The following is a 22,676-nucleotide window of genomic DNA, read 5'->3' as shown; positions in this document are numbered from 1 at the left end:
ATAGCATGGATTGGGGGAGATTGAATCTCTCCTTAATAACTGCAAAAGGGAGTAGATTACCGTTCTGGAAGATATGCATCAAATGGGTCACGCCATCCTACAAGAATTTAATCTTGCATTAACCACCTAGCAAGTTCCTGTAGTTGCATATAAAGGCAAAGTCTCTAGTGTAGCTTGTGGAGAATGTGTATAAAAATATGACAAAATGACAGCATGCACAGCAAACACACTGCAACCTTTCCCATATAAAGTAATTCATATTCTCTAGCTATTTTCTATTTGACTGCATTTTTACACAAGGACTCGCACAGACTTACCAAGAGCTGATTCTCCGTCAGCACTAGTTCAGTGAGGCTTTCACATTCTCCAATGCTTTCAGTCAGTTGCATGAGGTGATTCTGGTCCACTTTAAGTATTGACAACCTTTTAAGTTTCCCTATCAATTGGAAACACAAAGACATCAGATTCCCAGAGTGCATGTGACAGGATTCTGAATTAGAATTAGCATTTATTTTCTCAGTATTAGCTAAAGCTGATCTAGATTAGCCTACTACTAGTTCATTTATGAAGGAATTCTAATATTCTTTATTTCATTTCAAGAACAGCTTTTTATACAAACATGGAAACAATTGTATGTGTACCATGAAATACAGCTTAAGCAACAATTATTTCCTTTATTGGCACAAAAAGGCAAAGAAAAAACTCATATTCCTTACATTATAATAACAGTGTTGGCATACATATGTCTCTGCTGCCCTGACTATACGGCGATTTCAAAAAGACAAAACAATAATAACAAAAACCTATATAAAAAAAAAAATGAAAGGGGATTCTAAAGCTGAACTATGCAATGTCTACATTACCAGCTTGGAACAATGTAAGTATGTATGTGCGTGTATGTATGTGCTAGAGCTGCACGATTCTGGCCAAAATGAGAATCACAATTTTTTTGCTTAGAATAAAAAGATCAAGATTCTCACGATTTTCGTAACGGAAAATCCTTTACATTATACAAAAAAAAAAAAAAAAATTGGGCTAACTTTACTGGTTATTTTTTTTTTTTTTAATTCATTAAAGTAATTTTTCCAAAAAAATTGCATTTGAAAGACCGCTGCGCAAATACAGTGTGACATAAAATATTGCAACAACCACCATTTTATTCTCTAGGGTCTCTACTAAAAATATATATAATGTTTGGGGGTTCTAAGTAATTTTCTAGCAAAAAAAAAAAAAAAGATTTTAACTTGAAACCAACAAACGTCAGAAAAAGGTAGTGTTTAAGTGATTAAACGTTCCTCATTTAGCCCCGGTTCACACTGAGGCAGCGCAACTTGCAGCGTGACTGCCTCAGGCGACCTGGACACGACAGGGGCAGCGACATGCAAAACGACTTCTATATAGAAGTCTATGCAAGTCGCCCCCAAAGTAGTACAGGAACCTTTTTCTAAGTCGGAGCGACTTGCGTCGCTCCGATTAGAACGGTTCCATTGTACAGAACGGGACGCTACTTGTCAGGCGGCTTGGTCGCCTGACAAGTCGTCCTAGTGTGAACCGACCCTTACACACGAAGTCTATTCCTTTGACAAATTGTTAAAATGTTTATACTTAAGTTCCACTGCTAAAGAATGTTGTGATTCTTGGCAGACTGCCCGTTTTTTTTTTCCTTCCCTGATGATTAATGGCGCAGCTCTAGTATGTGCTATCTGTGTGGAAGCTGGGAATCACTGAACACAGGAGGTAGCTTGCTCGCTATGGGCACCATTCAGAGAACAAGTTTAATTTTCACAAAAAAAAATAGTGTTCTCTGATTGAACAAGGTGGATATTGTGACATAACAGCCTCACTACCTTGCCCAATCATAGAATGCTTTGCATTAATTGAGAAAATAGAATGTGTCCTCTGAATGGCACACATGCTGAGCAAGTGACCTCCTGTGCAGCACCAGGAAGCTAGTAGAAATCACTGTAGTAGCTGCGTCTACTACAGTGATTTCCACAATGTAGTGGGATCCCACAGTTATAGCACATATCTTGGACCAATGTAACAAATTGCCATACTTGAAATTAAAGTAGAACTAGAGACAAGACTTTTCATTTTGGAAAGAGTAAGGGAGGGTTATAATCCCTGTAAGGTTTACTTTTGCCATCTGTGCCCCATTGGGAAGTGAGAAGAAATCCCTGGAAATTAGGGGACTGTCTTGGGGACCCCCAGGCCGCCAGAACTAGTTTCCCCATTGGAAGATTTCCCTAATATTACTTTTCTGGGGACAACCCAAAATGTGGGATTTTCTTTTACTTTCAATAATGGTAAACAGGACCAATAGAGAGGGTGAATCTCTCTAATGAGGACACAGACCGCAACATCAACTGAGATGTGTTCTAGTCCATCTCTCCTCTATCCAAAAATAAGAAAAAAAAAAAAACGCAACGTCCGCCAGGACCTGCCGATCATTGACCTGAGAGGCAGAACAGTGGTCTGTCTATGTAAACAAAGTAGACCTGTTAGAGAGAAAGATGGAGATCTTGTGTTTCTGCTAAGCAGGAACACAGATCTTTCTCTTCCTCCAGTTAAACTATCCCCCACACAGTTAGAAAGCACACCCTAGGAGCACACTTAACGCTTTGATCGCCCCTGATGTTAACCTCTTCCCAGCCAGTGTCATTAGTACAGTGAGAGTGCATTTTTTTTTCTAGCACTGATCACTGTATTGGTGTCACTGGTTCCCAAAAATTGTCACATAGTGCCCGATTTGTTCGCCGCAGTTCCCGCTAAAAATTGCTGATTTCTGTCATTACTAGTAAAAATAAAAATGGCATAAAAATATCCCATAGCTTAAAGACGCAATAACTTTTGTGCAAGAATACATATAGGCCTAAATTGATGAAGAAATTAGATTTTTTACATTTTTTTATTGGATAGGTTTTATAGCAGAAAGTAAAAAATATATTTTTTTTTCAAAATTGGCTTTTTTTGTTTATAGCACAAAAAAAAAAACAACAAAAAACAAAAAACAAAAAAAAAAAAAAAAAAAAAAAAAAAAAAGACGGCAGAGGAGGTAAAATACCACCAAAAGAAAGTTCTATTTGTGGGAAAAAAAAAAAAGGACAAAAACTTTATTTGGGTACAGCGTTCCATGAACGCGCAATTGTCAGTTAAAGTATCGCAGTGCCGTATCGCAAAAAATGGCCTGGTCACAAAGGATGTGAAACCTTTCGGGGCTGAAGTGGTTAAAGACCTTCCAAAAGTATCTGTAACATTTGCATTATTATTGAACCCGTCCTTCCTTCATAAAACAGACAGGTGTAATATTTAACAAAAACTGTTTAATGCAAAAACGTACTTTGGAAAAATCCTTGTGGATATTTCACTTAACAATTCAGGCCAGATCACTACAGCAACTGTGTAGCAGCTGCAATTCCCCCTGCTTATTTTTCCCTGGCATCCTCTGCTAGCTACAGGGTAGCCGCTGTATCTGGCTACAAAGTCTTTGCTAAATACACGCTGCTTCAGTTGCTGTGGTATAACATTTTTTGACTGCAGTTGATTTATTCTAGAGACAAAAAAGCAGAAGAGAGCAAGCTTGAAGCTGCAATAAATTGCTGCCGCAAAGTCGTTTGCATCTCAGCCAAAATACTCTGTACATATACAATCAGGCACTTGTTTAAAGTAGAGCTGCACAATTCTGGCTAAAATGAGAAACACAATTTTTTTGCTTAGGATAAAGATCACAATTCTCTTACGATTCTCGCAGCGTAACATCATCTTTCACATTATACAAAAAAATTGGGCTAACTTTAATAAATAAAAAAATAAAAAAAATACTAAAAATAGTAAAGTGTATTTTTTCCCAAAAAATTGCACTTGAAAGACCGCTACGCAAATACAGTGTGACATAAAATATTGCAACAACTGCCATTTTATTCTCTGGGGTCTCTGCTAAAAAAAATATATCATGTTTGGGGGTTCCAAGTAGCAATAAATACTGATTTTAACTCGTAAGTAGCAAGTGTCAGAAAAAGGTTTAGTCTTTAAGTGGTTAAACTGACGTCATTTACAGACCGAAGTTCATTCCTTTGATCTAAGAACAAAATATTACTTTGCTTATAGTTACTGCCGATTTTGAGAAACTTTCGCAGGCTGCCTGGATCTTTTTTTTTCGTCAGCTGTCAGAAGTGAGCAGAGAATTTTCTGCACTTGTTACATAGAATCGGGAAATGCTGTTTTAAGATCAGGAAGGGAAAAGAATTTCAATTCTTAACGATTAATCGTGCAGCTCTAGTTTAATGCAAGAGAATAAAAGATGTACATAGCAAAATTCTAACATAATGTTTCCACTTAGAATAGTAGGTGTTGGTGCCTAGTATGTGAAAGGAAACCAGAAAAGGCCTTGCAACTTGCAGCTTTTTATATTTGAGCCCTCTACAGCCTGGAAACAATCAAGATTTCGAATATTTTGCATGCAAACATTCCTGAAGAGGGCTGCCAAGTAGTTGAAGGAGAATTATCTGGGACCAGTAACAAATCTGATTTTGTCGTTTTTTTACTTTGGTGTTCCAGGTGTGTGTATGTAATCAGAAATTATATATTATTTTTTATACAATTCAAAGTCGTCTTTACCAGGTATTTCTGATAGTATACAGTCTGCCTTTCTTCAAAGTTCTGTGTGAGCTGATCTGAACCATCACTGTAATTATGCCAACATATGTCTTACCAATGCCATCAGGTAAAACCTCAATTAAGTTCTGGGACACGAGCAGATCTGTTAATGAAGTCAAGCCACTGATCTCCTCTGGAAGTCTTTCCAGCTTGTTCTCTGACACATCCAAACAAAGCAAGTTTTTCAGGTTTCCTATTTCCTACAAAACAGTGAACAAGACAAAACAAGTCCAAATAAGATTCATGTATGTCCAAGCACATTCAGTGTCCTGACCTTGGCGAATGAATCATACTAGAGACTGTAGAAGAAAGGTTTATAGTAGCTAAATATTCATCTGATAATATGCAAGCAAACTTTCCATCCATTTCAATCTATTACAATGCAAAATCCCACAACTGACCTGTAACACAAGCAGATCTCCCAAAAGTACATGTCTAAAAATCTAAGCTATGGTTTTATTATAAAAAAAGGGTAAACAACTGATAATTTTCCTATTTCTAGTCTGCATCGGTCAAGTTCTTAACATGTTATCCCAACATTTCATATTACTGATATGTGCATGTTGTACCATGTGCTTGTTTGAACATATCAATTGCATTGCTTCCTTTGTGTGAAATACCTGGTGATCCTGCCAGTCACCCTGCTTTTCTTTTTCAAACTGACCACGCTGAGCATTGAAGCAAATTCACCCAGCGTGGTCAGTTTTCTGGCTGTGCTGGGAGCACAGCCTGCCTGTCCTCCAATGGTCAAGACTAGGGTTGCACTGATACTAGTAACGGTGCCAATACTGATTATTTGCACAAGTATCGGTACTCGTGCAAATGCACCGATACCTGAAACCGATACTTTCAGGCTCTGTTCTTTGAGCTGTCAGTGGGTCTCCCCTGTTGACGGCTGAAGTGTTAGGCTCCATGTACATGGGACGCTGAGGCAAAGTCCTCTGAACGATTTTTTTTGACACCTTGAAATCGGCGTTTAAAACGCCCCTTTAGCTGCATTTGCATGCCGCGTTTAGTGGCATTTTACCGCGTTTGCGTCTAGAAGTGTTTAGTTAAGATAACATAACCTTAGACCCTCCCCAAGCTCAAAAAAAGTATTATTTAACTATTTCAGACATTCTGTGAGATCAGAGTGAGTAGCAGCAGCTGAGAGAGCAGCAGTGCACTTGTACTTAGCGTGTCACTTGCCACATCGCCTGCCACAAGTTACAGATTGTCACTTGCCACAAGTTGCGGATTGTCCACTTGTCACGTCACCTACCACAAGTTGTGGATTGTCCACTTGCCACAAGTTGTGGATTGTCCATTTGCCACGTCACCTGCCACAAGTTTTTGACTGTCCACTTGCCACGTCACCTGCCACAAGTTGCAGATTGTCATTTGCCACAAGTTGTGGATTGTCCACTTTCCACGTCACCTGCCACAAGTTGTGGATTGTCCACTTTCCACGTCACCTGCCACAAGTTGCGGACTGTCCACTTTCCACGTCACCTGCCACAAGTTGTGGATTGTCCACTTTCCACGTCACCTGCCACAAGTTGCGGACTGTCCACTTTCCACGTCACCTGCCACAAGTTGTGGATCGTCATTTGCCACATCACGTGCCACATGCTGCTGATTGTCACTTGCCACGTCACCTGCCACAAGTTGCTTGTTCAAATCTAACATATGGGTCAAATTCCAATTCTACTTCGGATAACAGCAATGCTAGTGGTGTATTGGATTGGATCAAGGGCTCATTAGGGTATATGAACAGTCTATGAATCATTGCAAGCAATTACAAGTTTTTAAAATATTTTTTTAATATTTTTTCATCATTTGCCATAATTTTTGAGATTTTTAATGTAAAAAAAAAAAAAGGGCACCTTTAAAAACGCTTATAAATGAAAATGCGGCTAAACACTAGTACCGCGTTTGGCATCTGAAACGTGGAAATCTTTGGCGTCTGAACTCATTTTTTTGCCATCAAAGAAAGGCTTTTAAACGCAAATGCCTAAAAACGACTGTAAATGAGACTGTGTACATGGTCACATAAGATAACATTGAATGAGTTCTGGGGCAGTTGAAAAAAAAAAACGTCCAACTGCCTCTGAACGTCCGTTTAACAGCCTCAGTGTACATGAGGCCTTAAAGAAGTCCGGTAATTGAAGCTGTCAAAAAAAAAAAAAAAAAAAAGCAGCCAGCAATGTTTATTAACAACATTGCTCAGCCGCTGAAACACTAAAATAAAAAGAAACATTGTTTCTTTTTGAATCTTTCTGTTTCTTCATATGCAGATCAAAGGGATGAACAAACGTTCCTCTGTTTAACCCCTTATAAACCCTTAATTTAATCTAATCAGCCTTAATTAACTCCCTATTCTCCTCCATTTAATTATAAAATAGACGTGAAAAAAAAAACTAAAAAAAGCAAATAAAACAAAAAAAAACCAGGAAAATAAAACGATTAAAACTTTTTTTTTGTTTGCTTTGTTAGTGAATATTTTTACACATATATATTAACATATATTTACACATTAGTGAATATTTTTACACATATATATTAACATATATTTACACATTTCATACTGAAAAAGCACAAAATTAAAAAACCTTAAAAAACCTATTAAATTAGTAAATAACTTTTCAATGCTTTGTACCATTGACAGCTGAAGTGAAAACAAAACAGTTGCGGTAGGTATCGGTAAATGGTATCAGTGAGTACAAAAAAAAAAAAAAAAAGTATTGGTACTCGTAAAAAAAATGGTATCAGTGCATCCCTAGTCAAGACTATGACCATCCCTATTTTAAACTGAATGGGTTGTTTTACAAGATAAGGGTTCACATATATGTTAATTCAATTTTGCCATATTTCAACTGTATTTTCGACACTACCATTGCCTTCAACACAAATTTTCTGAGAATTGACACCACCTTAAAGGATAAGTTCACCTTTGGGAACATGTTACATATTCCACCTGTTTTTAGGGTGGAACATGTAACATGTTCCCAATGCTGCAATTGCTACCCGAAAAGCATACCTGTTGATGTCAGAAATTCAGAACCACACTGTGTCCCATGCATAGTACTTATCTACTACAGAACAATTACGCTCTTTGTTGTGATGAGAAGAGGAAGTATTCAGTAATTCAGCCAAAAGCTGGGCCGGGCTGACAATCCCATGTATTCCAGAGATTTACTGCGTATGTGTTTATTTTTTATTTTACCCTGACATGCACTTTAAGGCAATCTGCTAAAAATATTTGCTAGCTTGCTAGCTGCAACATGCCATAAGATCTATGGATATATTGAGAAATAATGCTCAGACCAGTTTTAACAGATTAGTTCACCTTTTCTCAACATTTTACATCTGTATTTAGGGTGTAACATGTTAAGCTTCCACCACTTCCCTGTGACAGTGAGTGGGGGAACCTCTCTCCACCCACACTGATGCATCATTCATTCACAGAGTTCTGTGAATGATTGAACTACAACTACTGTCAGCCAATGCGGCTGACAGCTTTTAGTGCTCAATGAGCTGCAAGGGTGCTGGTGAGTACTGCCATAGTCCATCGAGCTTCCTGGACTTCAGTAACTGCATGCCCAGATCGGAGGTATACGTCTGCAAGAGCCTGAGATTGCACTAGTAATCTGCTGATTGTGGGTGCAATACTTTACGGCTCCCAAGAATTTGTTTTTTAAATGCACTTTTTTTGACGGTGACATCTGCCTTTCAATCTGTTCGCCATTATACAAATAACTACCCCAGACCCTGTGAATAGAATTGGTCTAGTATCTTGGCATGAAAAGCTTTTTTTCTTTAATATGTTTTCGCAAAGTAAATATGTAAAGAATTTACATCTCTGGAATACATATATTTACTTGGCAAAGGCTAAGCAGGAAGATGTAAAGGGCATTTACTACGATTGGCCATTAAAGTAAACCTGTTGCACCAAAAATGCATCCATTGTTCCCACAAAAAGGGTCACCACAGTGTGTCTGTGTGCACCTTTAATCTTTTGCTTATACTGTACAATATGTGCATGGGAAGCCCCCTGAACCCATGCACATATTCCCTGCAGCTGACATCTCCAGTGACAAAATGGAGTTCTGGACCGCTTTTCTGACACCCTACAGGGCAAAGAGGACACTGCAGCAAACAAACAAGACTATGGGGTTGATTTACTAAAGCTGGAGAGTGCAAAATCTGGTGCAGTTGTGCATGGTAGCCAATCGGCTTCCAACTTCAGCTTGTCTAATTAAGCTTTGACAATAAAACCTGGAAGCTGATTGATTTCAATGCAGAGCTGCACTCTCCAGTTTTAGTAAATCAACCCCAATGGCTACAAATTTTAGCTAGAGTACACAATTGCAGGATCTGTGCGCCTAGATTCAAGTCATTTTTAAAGAAATAAAAGTATTTGCAGACACTTCTGGTGCCTTGTGGGCCAGTGTTACTTAGATATTACAGTATGTTTTGTATTGTAGACATACATTCTGTACGCCAAGTAAACACAATACAAATTATTTAAAATAACAGCAAAATGTGTATGTGGACTCGCAGTGCCCTTTATCATCATCATCTTACTAACAAGCACTCTCCTTTACAAAGGTTATGTTATCGGTCTAAAATGTCAGAACGCCTATTAAAAGTGTTCACCCTGTTGGAATTTTTCAGGTTTTGTTGTCAAATATGCTTATTTCTATTTTGACCTTGATTACCAGAAATATACCCCTAATGTCAAAGTGAAAATCCCACAAAGCGATTGCAATTAATTATATTTTATCCACTAATAACACAGCTAGGGATATATGGAACAGTATCACATGTCAGCTACATATGCCTACTATGTACATTTCTCTTTCTGCAGAACAGAAATACATCCAACAAAAATTCAATAACCTCCTTATAAACTTAAAATTAAGAAAAACTGACTAATCTAACCAAAAAATCTAGAAACATGCAGGACACTTGGTCTATGAGTGCGGTGATCACTGCACTTGTATTCCATTGGGAACTACATAGGAGAGCCCCAGACAGCAGTAAAAACATGACAAAGGATCTAATGGTTTCCCACTATCTAAAACTAAGAAACTGCCTATTTAAGAGGGGCCATAATAAAACATGTTTTGTTTTCCCTTACCCCTACATAGAATCAGCTTACATACAGTACAGCAGGGCTCAAAATTTCAAGTACTGAGCTAATAGCCAGGCCTCAAGGGTTACTCGCCACCAGGGTGGATATAAATCAATGATTTTTTTTTTTTTATTATTGATTTTTTTGATTTAAATCAATTTTTTTGATTTTTATAAAATGCTTTTGGAGTAAAAAAAAAAAATCTAAAGCTAGTTTTCTATTTAAGATACCCTAATAATTTAGTTTATTCAGCATGAAATGAGCTTAGTTATGTAGCATGAGGCTGTATAGTCTGCGATATTTACATTTGTGGTAAACTCATTCAATGAATCCAAGCTCTGCAAGCTGAGATAACATGCACTGCATTGATGCATTCACACAATTTCACATTAACCATGAGATAAACCTTCAGGAATATTTCTTTACCTCATGGTTTTGCAAATCTATATACACTACAAACTGTATGAATCGGTTCTGATATCACTGTTTTACTAAACTGACAGCTTATTATTCTAAATAGGAAACCTTAATTTTGTTTCTAAATATTAAAGATTCTAACTACCAGCAAGAATAAGTGCTTACATTTAAAGAGCACCTGTCATTTCAAATCCATCAAGGCAGCGCCTGTTAGCGGGCATCCACTCACTTGCTGCCTCCACATCCCTCACCTTGTTGTGTCACTACCGCATCACCAGCCATCCCATTAAATTGAATGGGACTGTCGGTGAGTCAACAGCAGGTCAGAGGAGGAGCCACTGCAGGACAGAAATGACAGTTGCTCTTTAAAAATGATGATTTAAATCGAGTTGATTTAAATCAAGCCGTTTTACTAGTGATTTAAATCGACTTGATTTAAATCAAATCCACCCTGCGCGCCACCAGTTGCCCAATCCAACCCCGTCTCTGCCTCGTCCCTAAACACGCCCTCATAAATTATCTCATGAAATGACACTTAATTCTGCATAAAAACAACTTTATCCGTGCCCACCAATGCAGCCCTGCCTGTGCCCACCAATACAGCCTGTGCCCACCCATGCAGCCTACCTGTGCAGAGGAGGAGAGGAACAGGAGAGCCACCCGGATGATCAGAGCACAGGGAACACAGCGATAATAGCTTTCATTTCAATTACTGTGTTCCCGCTGCTCAACGTCACATACAGCCCCGCCCCCTGGCCGGGGAACTTTGATTGACAGATTGCCCATCCCAGGATTTGACGGGTGATCTGTCTATCAAAGTCCCGGGACCAGGAGGAGGGGCTGCAGGAGGGGCTGTATGCGACAGCGAGCAGTGGGGAACACAGCAATGTGAAATAAAAGCCGTTATTCGGGCGGCTCTCCTTTCTCTTCCTATCTGCGATCGCTGGGAGGACGACTCCCATTCAACCCAGGTTGCCGGTGTTCTATCGATTTGTACCCGCGCATGCGCAGAATGGGAGGGCACTTCAGCTGATTTCCCGATCAGCTGGAGTGACGTCCCCATAGCGCATGTGCACATCATAGGAGGCTTTTTTCAACAGGAGATACCATTTTACGGCCACAATTAAAAGCTATGCAAGGAGCGGAGGCACACCGTAGTTGTCAGATTGAGCGGGTTGTGGGTGTGTTGAAGGGCGGGTTTTGTCTGTGTTTTAGCCTGCCCTCACACATAACCAAAACCCGCCGTTCAACACACCAAACCCACCCTGCAACACAAAACAAAACCGGATCTTGAGCACACTGTAAACCCACCCCACAACAGCGAGGCACAATATGACAAATTCCGTGTCTCTCCGCTGTTTGCATAACATTCAACCGTGCCTGTCAAATGGTATCTCCCATCGAAAAATGCTTCCTACGATGTGCACATGTGCTATGGTGACATCAAGCCAGCTTATCGGGAAATCAGCTGTAGTGCCGTACCATTCTGCGCATGCACTTTTCTACGGGGGCACAAATCGACAGAACACAGGCAGTGCTCAAAACTCAGGGTCACACACAGCTGCAAATCATTTTCAGCTATCAAGCCCTTTGACTCCCTAGAGTCTAGGCAATCACTGATATTGCTCAGGTATTGGTTACCTTCACGTAGGAAGTATAAAATCAGAGCTTAATCCTACAATTCTCCAAAAATCAATACACAACCATGTCAGTGATATCTCACAGGGAATCGGCAAACATCTCACATCTAAAAATATTACATCCCAGGGATCTATTTAAAACTGGTTTTAACAATTTAAGGGCAGTAGAGCTGAGGAATTCCCCTTGCCTAGTGGAGAAAAACAAATGATGTTGTTTTTCAAACATGTTGCACTGTTGATTCCTTTTTACATGCATTGTTACTCAACATTTTTTTTTACAGCACCAGGCAAGAAAACAAAAAAAAAAAAAAAAAAGACAAATAAAAGGAAGTTAAAGGAGGACCTGAACTGTAAAAATTGTGCCCCAAAAAGCAGAGGGCAAAAAAAACAAAACAAAAAACAAAACAAAACTAGTATTCTCTGCGGGCTCCCTGCAACCACTTTTGCTCCCATTACTGACTTGGTTCCACATAGGGTCAACTTGTGAAGACAGCCATCTTGGTAGAAGAGCATGGCTTTGCTTCCTCATGTTAAAGTTGCCCCTCTTATGACTAGTAATCTGATTTGTTGGGGGATATTTAAAATGCAGCATAATAGGAAGAGAAAGCACAGAAACATACAATGGATGAAGCAGAAGGACAAATCCTTGCAAGGAGAAAAGCACACTAATAAAATTCCCAAACCTAACCCCAAATTCCAAGGAACTAGCAGGGAAAAAAAGTCAGTGTCTCCTAGATCAGCCCTCAAAATTTCAACTCGCCTGCTCGCTTTTGGCGAGTTGAAATAATTGGGGGCAAGCGTGGAGCAGGGTTGCTAACTGCCGTTATAGACGGCTGCTGCCTGTAAAATATATGGCCACGGGCAGGCTTTAGAACTGTGCAAGCGCAGTGCTGAGGCCAGCCCAGGCTCAGACAGGGGGCGGACAGCCGGGCGTATAGTTGGTGATATCAGAGCGGCGGCGCCTTTTATAAATTATAGGGGTAGCTGGGCCGGCCCGGAGACAGGGCTGCCCGAGTGTGGGTGTATCGTATTAGTGCCAGCTGACGCCTCAGAGCCCTGGATGGTGTGCCCGGAGGCAGAGTACAGGAGAGGCGGGGAGCAGAGACCGGGCGGAGGTGGTACAGCTATCCTCCCCACCAGAGGGTAAGACCAGCTGGGGAGAGAGAGGAATGCAAGTCCCAGATGGCCATGCATGCGGAGCAGTACCAAGGTATGGTGGGAATTGTAGCTCACTACTAATAATGTCCAGAATGTACAGGAGCTATGCTTCTACCCCCTACCTGCCTGTAGAGTGCTGGGACTTATAGTTTCACATCTGCAGAGCAATGCCAGGCTGCATGCTGACAGGAGGAGAGAGAGCAGATGGTCGTACACTGTCCAGTCTGATTGCAGATGACCATACAATGTACAATCTCCTGTAAGATGGCCATACACTGTACAATCTCTTTTAGAGTGGATCTTCAGGCCCGCTCTGGAGTCTCCTGCCCCTCTGGTGCCAGGTAGATGTGCTGGTGGAAGAGCCAGTTGGCACATTTGCAAACACACAAGGACTGGAAAGGATTCGGGCATAAGGGGGAACTCTGCAGACCCTGACATAAAGGGGAACTCTGATGTAAGTGGAAACTCTGTAAAGAGAAACGCTGCAGACCATAATGTTGGGGGGAACGCTGCAGACTCTGATGTAAGGGACAACTTTGTGCACTGTGATGTAAAGGGGAACTCTGTAGTCTGATGCTTTATGTTAATATTGTTAAAATTGATTTTTGTAGCTTAATTCTGCAAATAACTTTTAACAGTATCATTTCATGAGATCATTTACGAGGGTGTGTTGTAGTGGTGGAATTAGGGGTGGGGCAGGTTGGGGAAACTGGTGGCAAGTGACTCTTAAGGTCTGGCTAGTAGCTCAGGACTTGAAATTTTGAGCCCTGTCCTAGATGTCATCCTTTGATCCAAAGCCTAGGCATCCACGTGATTAGCAGAGGAAGTGCAATGCTAATTTTCCGGTGTTCAAGACAAAAAAAAAAAATGTTTTTTTAGGGAATTAAAATGAACAATTACCAGTGTTTCTCCACCTTTTTTCAGTCAGGGCTCTCTTTAAAATTCTGCACTATCTTGATGCACCTCATTCAAAAATGTAACAAAAACGGAATAATTTTACACATCACAGCAGCGCACACACATAGGACACCAAACAATAAGTGATCTATTCCTACTTAGACCCCAGCCATCTTCACCACTTTGTGACAAATGGTTGGTCACACTCACACTGCACTATCACCAATAAACGACAATGACACCTCATTCTGCACAAAGATATTCCAGCTCACCTGACCACAATCTAACTGCCAGCAGATGGAAAGCTATCGTCACTAGGTTTAGTTAAAGTGGAAATAAACGTCCATCCCTTGCTTTTACCTTTAGGCAAGCCTATAATTAGGCTTACCTATAGGTAGTGTAAATATCTCCTAAACATGCACTGCTTAGGAGATAATTAGTGTACATGCAGCCAGTGACATCACTGGCGTATGCGCTCTGAAGCAATGGCCACTCGTGGCGGTACACAGAGCCCTGCACCGTGAAAGGCGGCTTCCAGTCGCATGTGCAGAAGTGACGTCATCACGGCTCCGGCCAGTCACAGAGCTGGAGTCCGGAACAAAGACGAGTGAAGATGAGAGCAGCGCTGACAGAGCTTCGTTTTAAGGTAAAGTTAACATAATGGGCTAGTATGCAAAAAAAAAAAAAGAAATGTCCAGCGGTTTACAACCGATTTAACCACGTAGTTAAACCAAATCAGATAGCTTATTGACCTAGCAATCATTTGCAATAACAATCATGACTATTCATAAAATGTCTGCAATATCCACTTCAGCTCCAGCAACCCACCAGTACGTTGCTGGACTTGGAGTTTTTTTTTTTTTTTTTTACAGCCTATAGTTGGCTTTCTTGTAAAAGCAATCCTAGCAGCTAATCAGCCACTGGATTGCTTTTAAAAGCTTTTGACACCCACCCCTCTCTCGCTCCCAACGCCTTTCTCATGCTCTCCCGTGCCACCCGGAGACCTGAGCGACCAGCCAGTGCTTTGGCTGGCTGACCATAAAAGGTAATCAGAGACTGGAACGGCTCTTGTAACCTCTAGGGTATAGGTAACCGAAAGCGATGAGCATTCATCACTTTCGGTTTCCACGGATGCAAACAGAGCCATTTTTAAATAGGGAAAGCATTTGATCACACCGATCTTGGTGTGATCAAATGCTTTTAAGGGCAGAGGAGACATCCGATAGACTCCAGATCTCTCCATCAAGAGTACCTGTCATTGTCTATTGCCATGACAAGGGATATTTATATTCCCTGTGATAACAACCTGTGATAAAAATGTCTTAAATGTTCTACAGGACAGCTTCATGTCCCAATTGGTGGACTAAGAGTAACGCATAGCTAGATAATTTTAATTACAAATGGTACAGATCTAATTGCATATGTGGAAATATGGGACAACTTGGGAACTAGCGACCACAAGAATTTTACATGCCGCATAAATCATAGGAAAGGGAGGCACGAGGGGAGTACTAGAACACTAAATTTTAAATGAGCAAACTTTTCTAAACTCAATGCTGCAGGATATTAAGTGGGACCACATCCTTGAAACATTGAACACAGAGGAAAAATGGGAATGCTTTAGGAATATATTAAATAAATGTGTAGTGCATTCCAAGGGGTAATAAATATGGAAGAACAAAGATTAAACCTGGGTGGCTGAACCAAAAAGTAAATGTCATATTAAAGGACAAAAAAAAAAAAAAAAAATGGCCTTTAAAAAGTACAAAGCAGAGGGGTCAGTGTCAGCAAACAACACATGCAATGAGAGGTGTAAGAATGCTATGAGGCCGGCAAAAAAAAAAAAAAGAAGACTGATAGACACATAGCGGAGAAGAGTATAAAAAAAAAAAAAAAATCACAAGAAGTTTTTTAAATATATTAATAGTAAAAAGGCGGGGACGGAACACACATTATAGAAGGCAGCTGTGCTAAATGCTTTCTTCTCCTCAGTCTTTACACAGGAAAAGGAGGGGTATACTGACCACGACAGTATTCTTAGCAACACGTCACACGATCTACCCTTGTGGCTAACAGAGGCTGGAATCCAGAAAGGATTAGATAAGCTTAACATAAATAAATCACCAGGACCAGATGGCTTACCCCAGAGACTCCTTAACCACTTTAATACTGGGCACTTTCCCCCCTTCCTTCCCAGAACAACTTTCAGCGCTGTCACACTTTGAATGACAATTGGGCAGTCATACAACCCTGTACCCAAACTAAAATGTTATCATTTTCTTCCCATAAATAGAGCTTTCTTTTGGTGGTATTTGCTCACCTCTGGGTTTTTTATTTTTTTCTAAACAAAAAAAGTTTGTTATAAAATTTTGTTTTCTCCTTCACTGATGAGGCTGCACTAATGAAAACTGATGAGGCGGCACTGATGAGGAAGCACTAATATTTAGAATTGATGGGCATTGATAGGCGGCACTGATATGCAGCTCTGATGGGCACCAATAGGTGGCACTGATGGGCACCAATAGGCTGCACTGAAGGGCACCAATGGGCAGCACTGATGAGGAGATACTGACAGGCATTACTGATGGGCACTGATTGGCACTTTGATGGGCGCTTATTGAGATTTGGGTGGGCACCTCTGATGGGCGCTGCACTGATAGTCAATGTGCTGATTATCAGTGCACACCCCACCTCTGACAGGAGGGCCACCGATCGGCTCTTTCTGTCAGCGCGAACCGAGGAAAGCGGATTACTGATTGGTCACAGCAGATTGATTGATTGGTCACAGCTGATCACATGGCAAAGAACCTCTGTCAGTGGCTCTTTACCACAATTGGAGATGCAGTGTTTCACACCACCGAATGCCACTGCGCAATCGCGGCTTATCCTGCTGGACGTCATATGACGTCCAGTCAGGATAACTGAACCACTTCCCGGCCGTCATTCTGCTATAGTCCGGGCAGGAAGTTGTTAAAGAACTCCGTCAGATTATAGCCAGACCGCTATTCCTAATCTTCATGGACAGTTTACTGACAGGATTGGTACCAGTTGATTGGCAGAAAGTTCGCGTGGTATCAATATTCAAAAGAGATCTATTCCTGGGAACTATAGGCCTGTCAAACTATTTAAGGGGAAAAGGGACTATATCCAATAATGTGCTGATGAAAACAGTATAAATTAGCAGAAATCAGCATGGGTTTTACGAAAGGTTGCTCTTGCCAAACCAACCTATTAACCTTCTACGAGGAAGCGAGTTGCAATTTGGACAAAGGTAGGCCGGTGGATGTGGTGTAACTGGATTTTGCGAAAGCATTTGATACAGTCCCTCACAAACGCTTAATCTACTGTAGGCATGGACCACAGGGTAGGTAATTTGGACATTTTCACTTAGCCCCGGTTCACACAGGGGCGACTTGTCAGGCGACTTAGCTGCCTGACAAGTCGTGTCCTGTTCTGTACTATGGAACCGTTCTAATAAGAGCGACTCAGAAAAAGGTTTCTGTACTATTTTTGGGGTGACTTCAAGCGACTTGCATTGACTTCTATACAGAAGTCGTTTTGCAAGTCGCCGCCTCGGTGAGTCAGCCTGCAAGTCGTGTTGCCCGTGTGAACCGGCGGTTAGGGGTGTACTCACTTTTGTTAACAGCGGTTTAGACATTAATGGCTGTGTGTTGAGTTATTTTGGGGGGACAGCAAATTTACACTGTTATACAAGCTGTACACTCACTACTTTACATTGTAGCAAAGTGTCATATCTTCAGTGTTGTCACATGAAAAAAATATAATAAAATATTTACAAAAATGTGAGGGGTGTACTCACGTTTGTGAGATACTGTATACAGTGGGGACGGAAAGTATTCAGACCCCCTTAAATTTTTCACTCTTTGTTATATTGCAGCCATTTGCTAAAATCATTTAAGTTCATTTTTTCCCTCATTAATGTACACACAGCACTCCATATTGACAGAAAAACACAGAATTGTTGACATTTTTGCAGATTTATTAAAAAAGAAAAACTGAAATATCACATGGTCCTAAGACCCTTTGCTCAGTATTTAGTAGAAGTACCCTTTGGATCTAATACAGCCATGAGTCTTTTTGGGAAAGATGCGACACGTTTTTCACACCTGGATTTGGGGATCCTCTGCTATTCCTCCTTGCAGATCCTCGCCAGTTCTGTCAGGTTGGATGGTAAACGTTGGTGGACAGCCATTTTTAGGTCTCTCCAGAGATGCTCAATTGGGTTCAAGTCAGGGCTCTGGTTGGGCCATTCAAGAACAGTCACAGAGTTGTTGTGAAGCCACACCTTCGTTCTTTTAGCTGTGTGCTTAGGGTCATTGTCTTGTTAGAAGGTAAGCCTTTGGCCCAGTCTGAGGTCCTCAGCACTCTGGAGAAGGTTTTTGTCCAGGATATCCCTGTACTTGGCTGCATTCATCTTTCCCTCGATTGCAACCACTCGTCCAGTCCCTGCAGCTGAAAAACACCCCCACAGCATGATGCTGCCACCACCATGCTTCACTGTTGGGACTGTATTGGACAGGTGATGAGCAGTGCCTGGTTTTCTCCACACATAACGCTTAGAATTAAGGCCAAAAAGTTCTATCTTGGTCTCATCAGACCAGAGAATCTTATTTCTCACCATCTTGGAGTCCTTCAGATGTTTTTTTAGCAAACTCGATGCGGGCTTTTATGTGTCTTGCAGTGAGGAGAGGCTTCCATCGGGCCAATCTGTCATAAAGCCCAGACTGGTGGAGGGCTGCAGTGATGGTTGACTTTCTACAACTTTCTTCCATCTCCCGACTGCATCTCTGGAGCTCAGCCACAGTGATCTTTGGGTTCTTCTTTACCTCTCTCACCAAGGCTCTTCTCCCCCGATAGCTCAGTTTGGCCAGACAACCAGCTCTAGGAAGGGTTCTGTCATCCCAAACGTCTTCCATTTAAGGATTATGGAGGACACTGTGCTCTTAGGAACCTTACGTGCAGCATACATTTTTTTGTAACCTTGGCCAGATCTGTGCCGTGCCATAATTCTGTCTCTGAGCTCTTCAGGCTGTTCTTTTGACCTCATGATTCTCATTTGCTCTGACATGCACTGTGAGCTGTAAGGTCTTATATAGACATGTGTGTGGCTTTCCTAATCAAGACCAATCAGTATAATCAAACACAGCTGGACTCAAATGAAGGTGTAGAACCATCTCAAGGATGATCAGAAGAAATGGACAGCACCTGAGTTAAATATATGAGTGTCATTGCAAAGGGTCTGAATACTTAGGACCATGTGATATTTCAGTTTTTCTTTTCTAATAAATCTGTAAAAATGTCAACAATTCTGTGTTTTTCTGTCAATGTGGGGTGCTGTGTGTACATTAATGAGGAAAAAAATGAACTTAAATGATTTTAGCAAATGGCTGCAATATAACAAAGACTGAAAAATTTAAAGGGGGTCTGAATACGTTCCATCCCCACTGTATATTATATATAGAATATGTTTGGGGGTTATAAGTAGTTTTCTAGCAACAACATACAGATTTTTACATGTAAACAAAAAGCACCAGAAAAGGCCTGGTCCTAAAGTAGACATACACTGTCGTCACAGACTTTCAGTGTAGTAGCCCTCCTCAAAAAGACAGAATATTTACAGAACAAAGGTATTACAAAGAAAAAAGAGAATGCAACAGAAAAAAAAATAGCCAAGTTTCTATGGGTTCAGCAAAGTCTAGTTGATGAGCATAAGATGAGTCACTGACTCATGAAAAAAAATCTTGGCTGATGATCTTTATATTTGATGGTAAAGGGGGGCTCCAGACTGCTGATGTAGTCTGTTTTCTGGTCCTCAAGGAGGATGTTGACAGAAATGATCTGTCCAATCAATAGGTCTGAAGAAGGGGGGGGGGGGGGGGGTCACATTGTTTACGACCATGTGGCTGCCACTCCCTTAGATCCAGTTTTCTAAGGGCATTACCATATTTGAATACCTACACATTACAGTCTTAACTGGTATATCATGGCCCAGCACGGAATGACTTTGTAAATGAATACAAATATGATAGGTATCAGATGTCTATTTACACCTAGGAGATGGAATATGTCTAACCCACCTCCAGTACCTTCTAATATAGTGGTGTTAACTCTAACAAATAACTATGCTGAAATCTTAAAATGCTAACACAATACCTCGGGTCAGTAGTCTTTAAACTGCCACACATTAACCCAGATGCAGGATTCAATGAACAAAAGCTTTTGCTAAGCTACTAAGCCTCTAAAGCATATTAATATTTTACATTTTAACTTACTTAGGAATCAACCATCCCAAAACCTAGATTTTCATTTTTAGTAATGTCAGTTTAACCAGACATTAGATCATTCCATCTTTCAGGGACTTGCCAAATTAATAGACCAACAGAGAATGAGACGCCCTTCACACACTAGTGGACTTGTTTAGGCACAAGAGACACAGTGGATTTGCCATAGGGGGTTGTGAGAATTAAATGATGCAAGTACATTTATCACTAAACTATCATCTGACAATTTTTTGTTTTTTATACTGACAGACCATTAGGCTCGATTCACACAGGGGCAACACAACTTCAGCGCGACTTTGTACCGCGGCTTCAGCGCGACTTCAGCAAATTACAATGCGACTTGAAGTCGCCTCCATGACCGGCGACTTTGGCTGTGGCCAATCACAGGGCAATCAGCTCTCTGGGAGGGAGGGGGGGAGGGAGGGGTTTTCCCTGCAAAGTCGCTTGACTTTACAGAGAGATCCGACTTGGAGGCGACTTCCATTGATTTCTATGGTACAGGTCGCCTACCAAGTCGGATCAAAGTAGTACAGGGAGTATGCTCTGAAGTCGGAGCGACTTCAGTATTGTCTATTAAGACGCTAGCGTTCACTCCCATTGAATCTATTTCTGGGGCGACTTGGGGCGACTTGAGGGCGTACAAGTCGGATCCCAAGTCGCCCCAGTGTGAACCGCCCTTAAGAGAGAGGGTCTCATGCACATTTGAACTCAAAAATGCCAGTTTTACAGGCATTTGGCCTATGTGTCCATGCACACATAGGCGTTTACAGGACTTTAGAGGCAGCAAAAAAAAAAAAAAAAAAAAAAAAAAAAAAAAAAAAAAACCTCACTTGTGCAATATGTTCCTAAACACGTGTAAATGCACCCAAGCACTGGGCACATTTAGCACTTGAGCGTTCATTATGTTCAGTGACCAGAATAAATTAATATTTCGGCCAACAAAATTTTATCTTAGGCATGTTTTTTAAAGCTCCTTTTCTCCTGCTTAGAAGAGCCTTACTTTTTGCTTATTTCTTTACCCTTTTATAATAATCACCACAATGTCAATAATAAACACTTATATTGGTTATTGTGTAGAATTTTGGATGCATTTATTTTCTTAGATGCACTACAACTAATAGAATGTTACATAAATTACTGTCACAGATGACTACAGCATGACAAAGCCCATTAGTTTTCTAAACAAGAGTGGAATTTCTGATACTACAATTAAACCCTGTTTCACTGATTATTTATTTTAAACGTATATGCATACCGGAGGTAGTTCTGCCAGTTGGTTCCCATCCAGCCAGAAGTCCTTAAGTTTATGTAGTGATCCAATAGATTCTGGCTGAAATCCAACACAGGATATTTCATTAGAAATTGAAAAAAAAAATCTAAATACAATCTAAGTTGATTCCACTGAAAATTTACATAGGAGAGAGAGCAAGCATTTCCGAATAACTCAGGGTATCAATTTCTCTACGTCTCGAATTACAAAAAGCACATTACAGTCTTTTTATTTCCTGCAAACTAATTTCCTTATGTTTTTGCTACGAAAATCTTAATGCCATTATTTAGATATTTCAATTACATACTGCCAAAAACAAAAAAAAATCATTGCCCCGCAAATTTCTAATGTGGAGTCACATAGAAAGTGGCAATAAATGTGTATACTGGGCAAAACTGGACCAAAGGGTTTATTTTGCATAAAATGATCAGAATTCCGTGAACATTATGTCTTTCGGTTTGTCAGCATCTTCTAGGGGAAGGAATATATTTAGAAGTCCAACTCAACAGTGAAAATCTATCAGATGAAACTATCCTGGGCAAGGTCTCCTGGTAAAAAAAAATCAAATCAAGGAGACAGGTGAGAAGTGTCATATAGCCCTACGCATTATGCTATGCTATACAGGGAGAGTGCTACAGGCAGACACAACCAGTGCTAGGTTATCAATCAGCATGCACAATAGGAGGTATACAACTTAAAAAGGAAAAAAAACACAATTAGCAAAACCATAAAGTTTCCGGAGGATGAATCTACAAATCTGTTCAATGTGCTCTATACCTCCTCTACCCACACCAGACCACTTTCTCTAAGCTTCCACGTGGTCAAAAGCTTCCTTATCCATTGCAGTAGACAAGTATACGTACTGAATTCTGCAAACCTATAAAACAGACTCGCTGTTTACAACACTAGCGTCAGTTTTTAAATGCTGAATTTCACACAAAGTAGCAGATCTACATACACAAACTGGGGTTTCACTTGCTTTAAATACCCTTTTCTTATACAAAAATTTGCAGTGAATTCAAGCATGGGGTACAGTTACAATTTCACTGTCTGGCTAGCCTTAATGGCATTTTCCAAATCATACGACTGGTAGCTTTCAACTGAAAAAGGACGAGTAATTACAATCTATGCTCACACGAAGGGGCAGTGTCGTTGGTAAACAGTAAATAGGTAAACTTTGGCATAACTTTCAGCACCAAAATGTAGCTATGAGAAAGATG

General features: G+C 40.6%; 1 protein-coding gene across 1 annotated transcript in view; it reads right to left on the bottom strand.

Moving 5' to 3' along the window:
- LRRC1 (leucine rich repeat containing 1) overlaps window positions 1-22,676 on the bottom strand; it is a 276,773-nt gene that overhangs the window by 49,285 nt on the left and 204,812 nt on the right. Inside the window, exons 7-9 of the mRNA XM_073626677.1 lie at window positions 21,442-21,516; window positions 4,712-4,856; window positions 318-436 (exon numbers count right to left, since the gene is read on the bottom strand). Of these exons, the coding sequence (XP_073482778.1) occupies window positions 318-436; window positions 4,712-4,856; window positions 21,442-21,516 (339 nt within the window). The remainder of the gene's footprint in view (window positions 1-317; window positions 437-4,711; window positions 4,857-21,441; window positions 21,517-22,676) is intronic.

The sequence above is a fragment of the Aquarana catesbeiana genome, linkage group LG04 (genome assembly GCF_042186555.1).
Source record: "Aquarana catesbeiana isolate 2022-GZ linkage group LG04, ASM4218655v1, whole genome shotgun sequence".
In the NCBI taxonomy this organism is placed as follows: Eukaryota; Metazoa; Chordata; class Amphibia; order Anura; family Ranidae; genus Aquarana; species Aquarana catesbeiana.
This window is presented reverse-complemented; position numbering and strand designations above follow the sequence as displayed.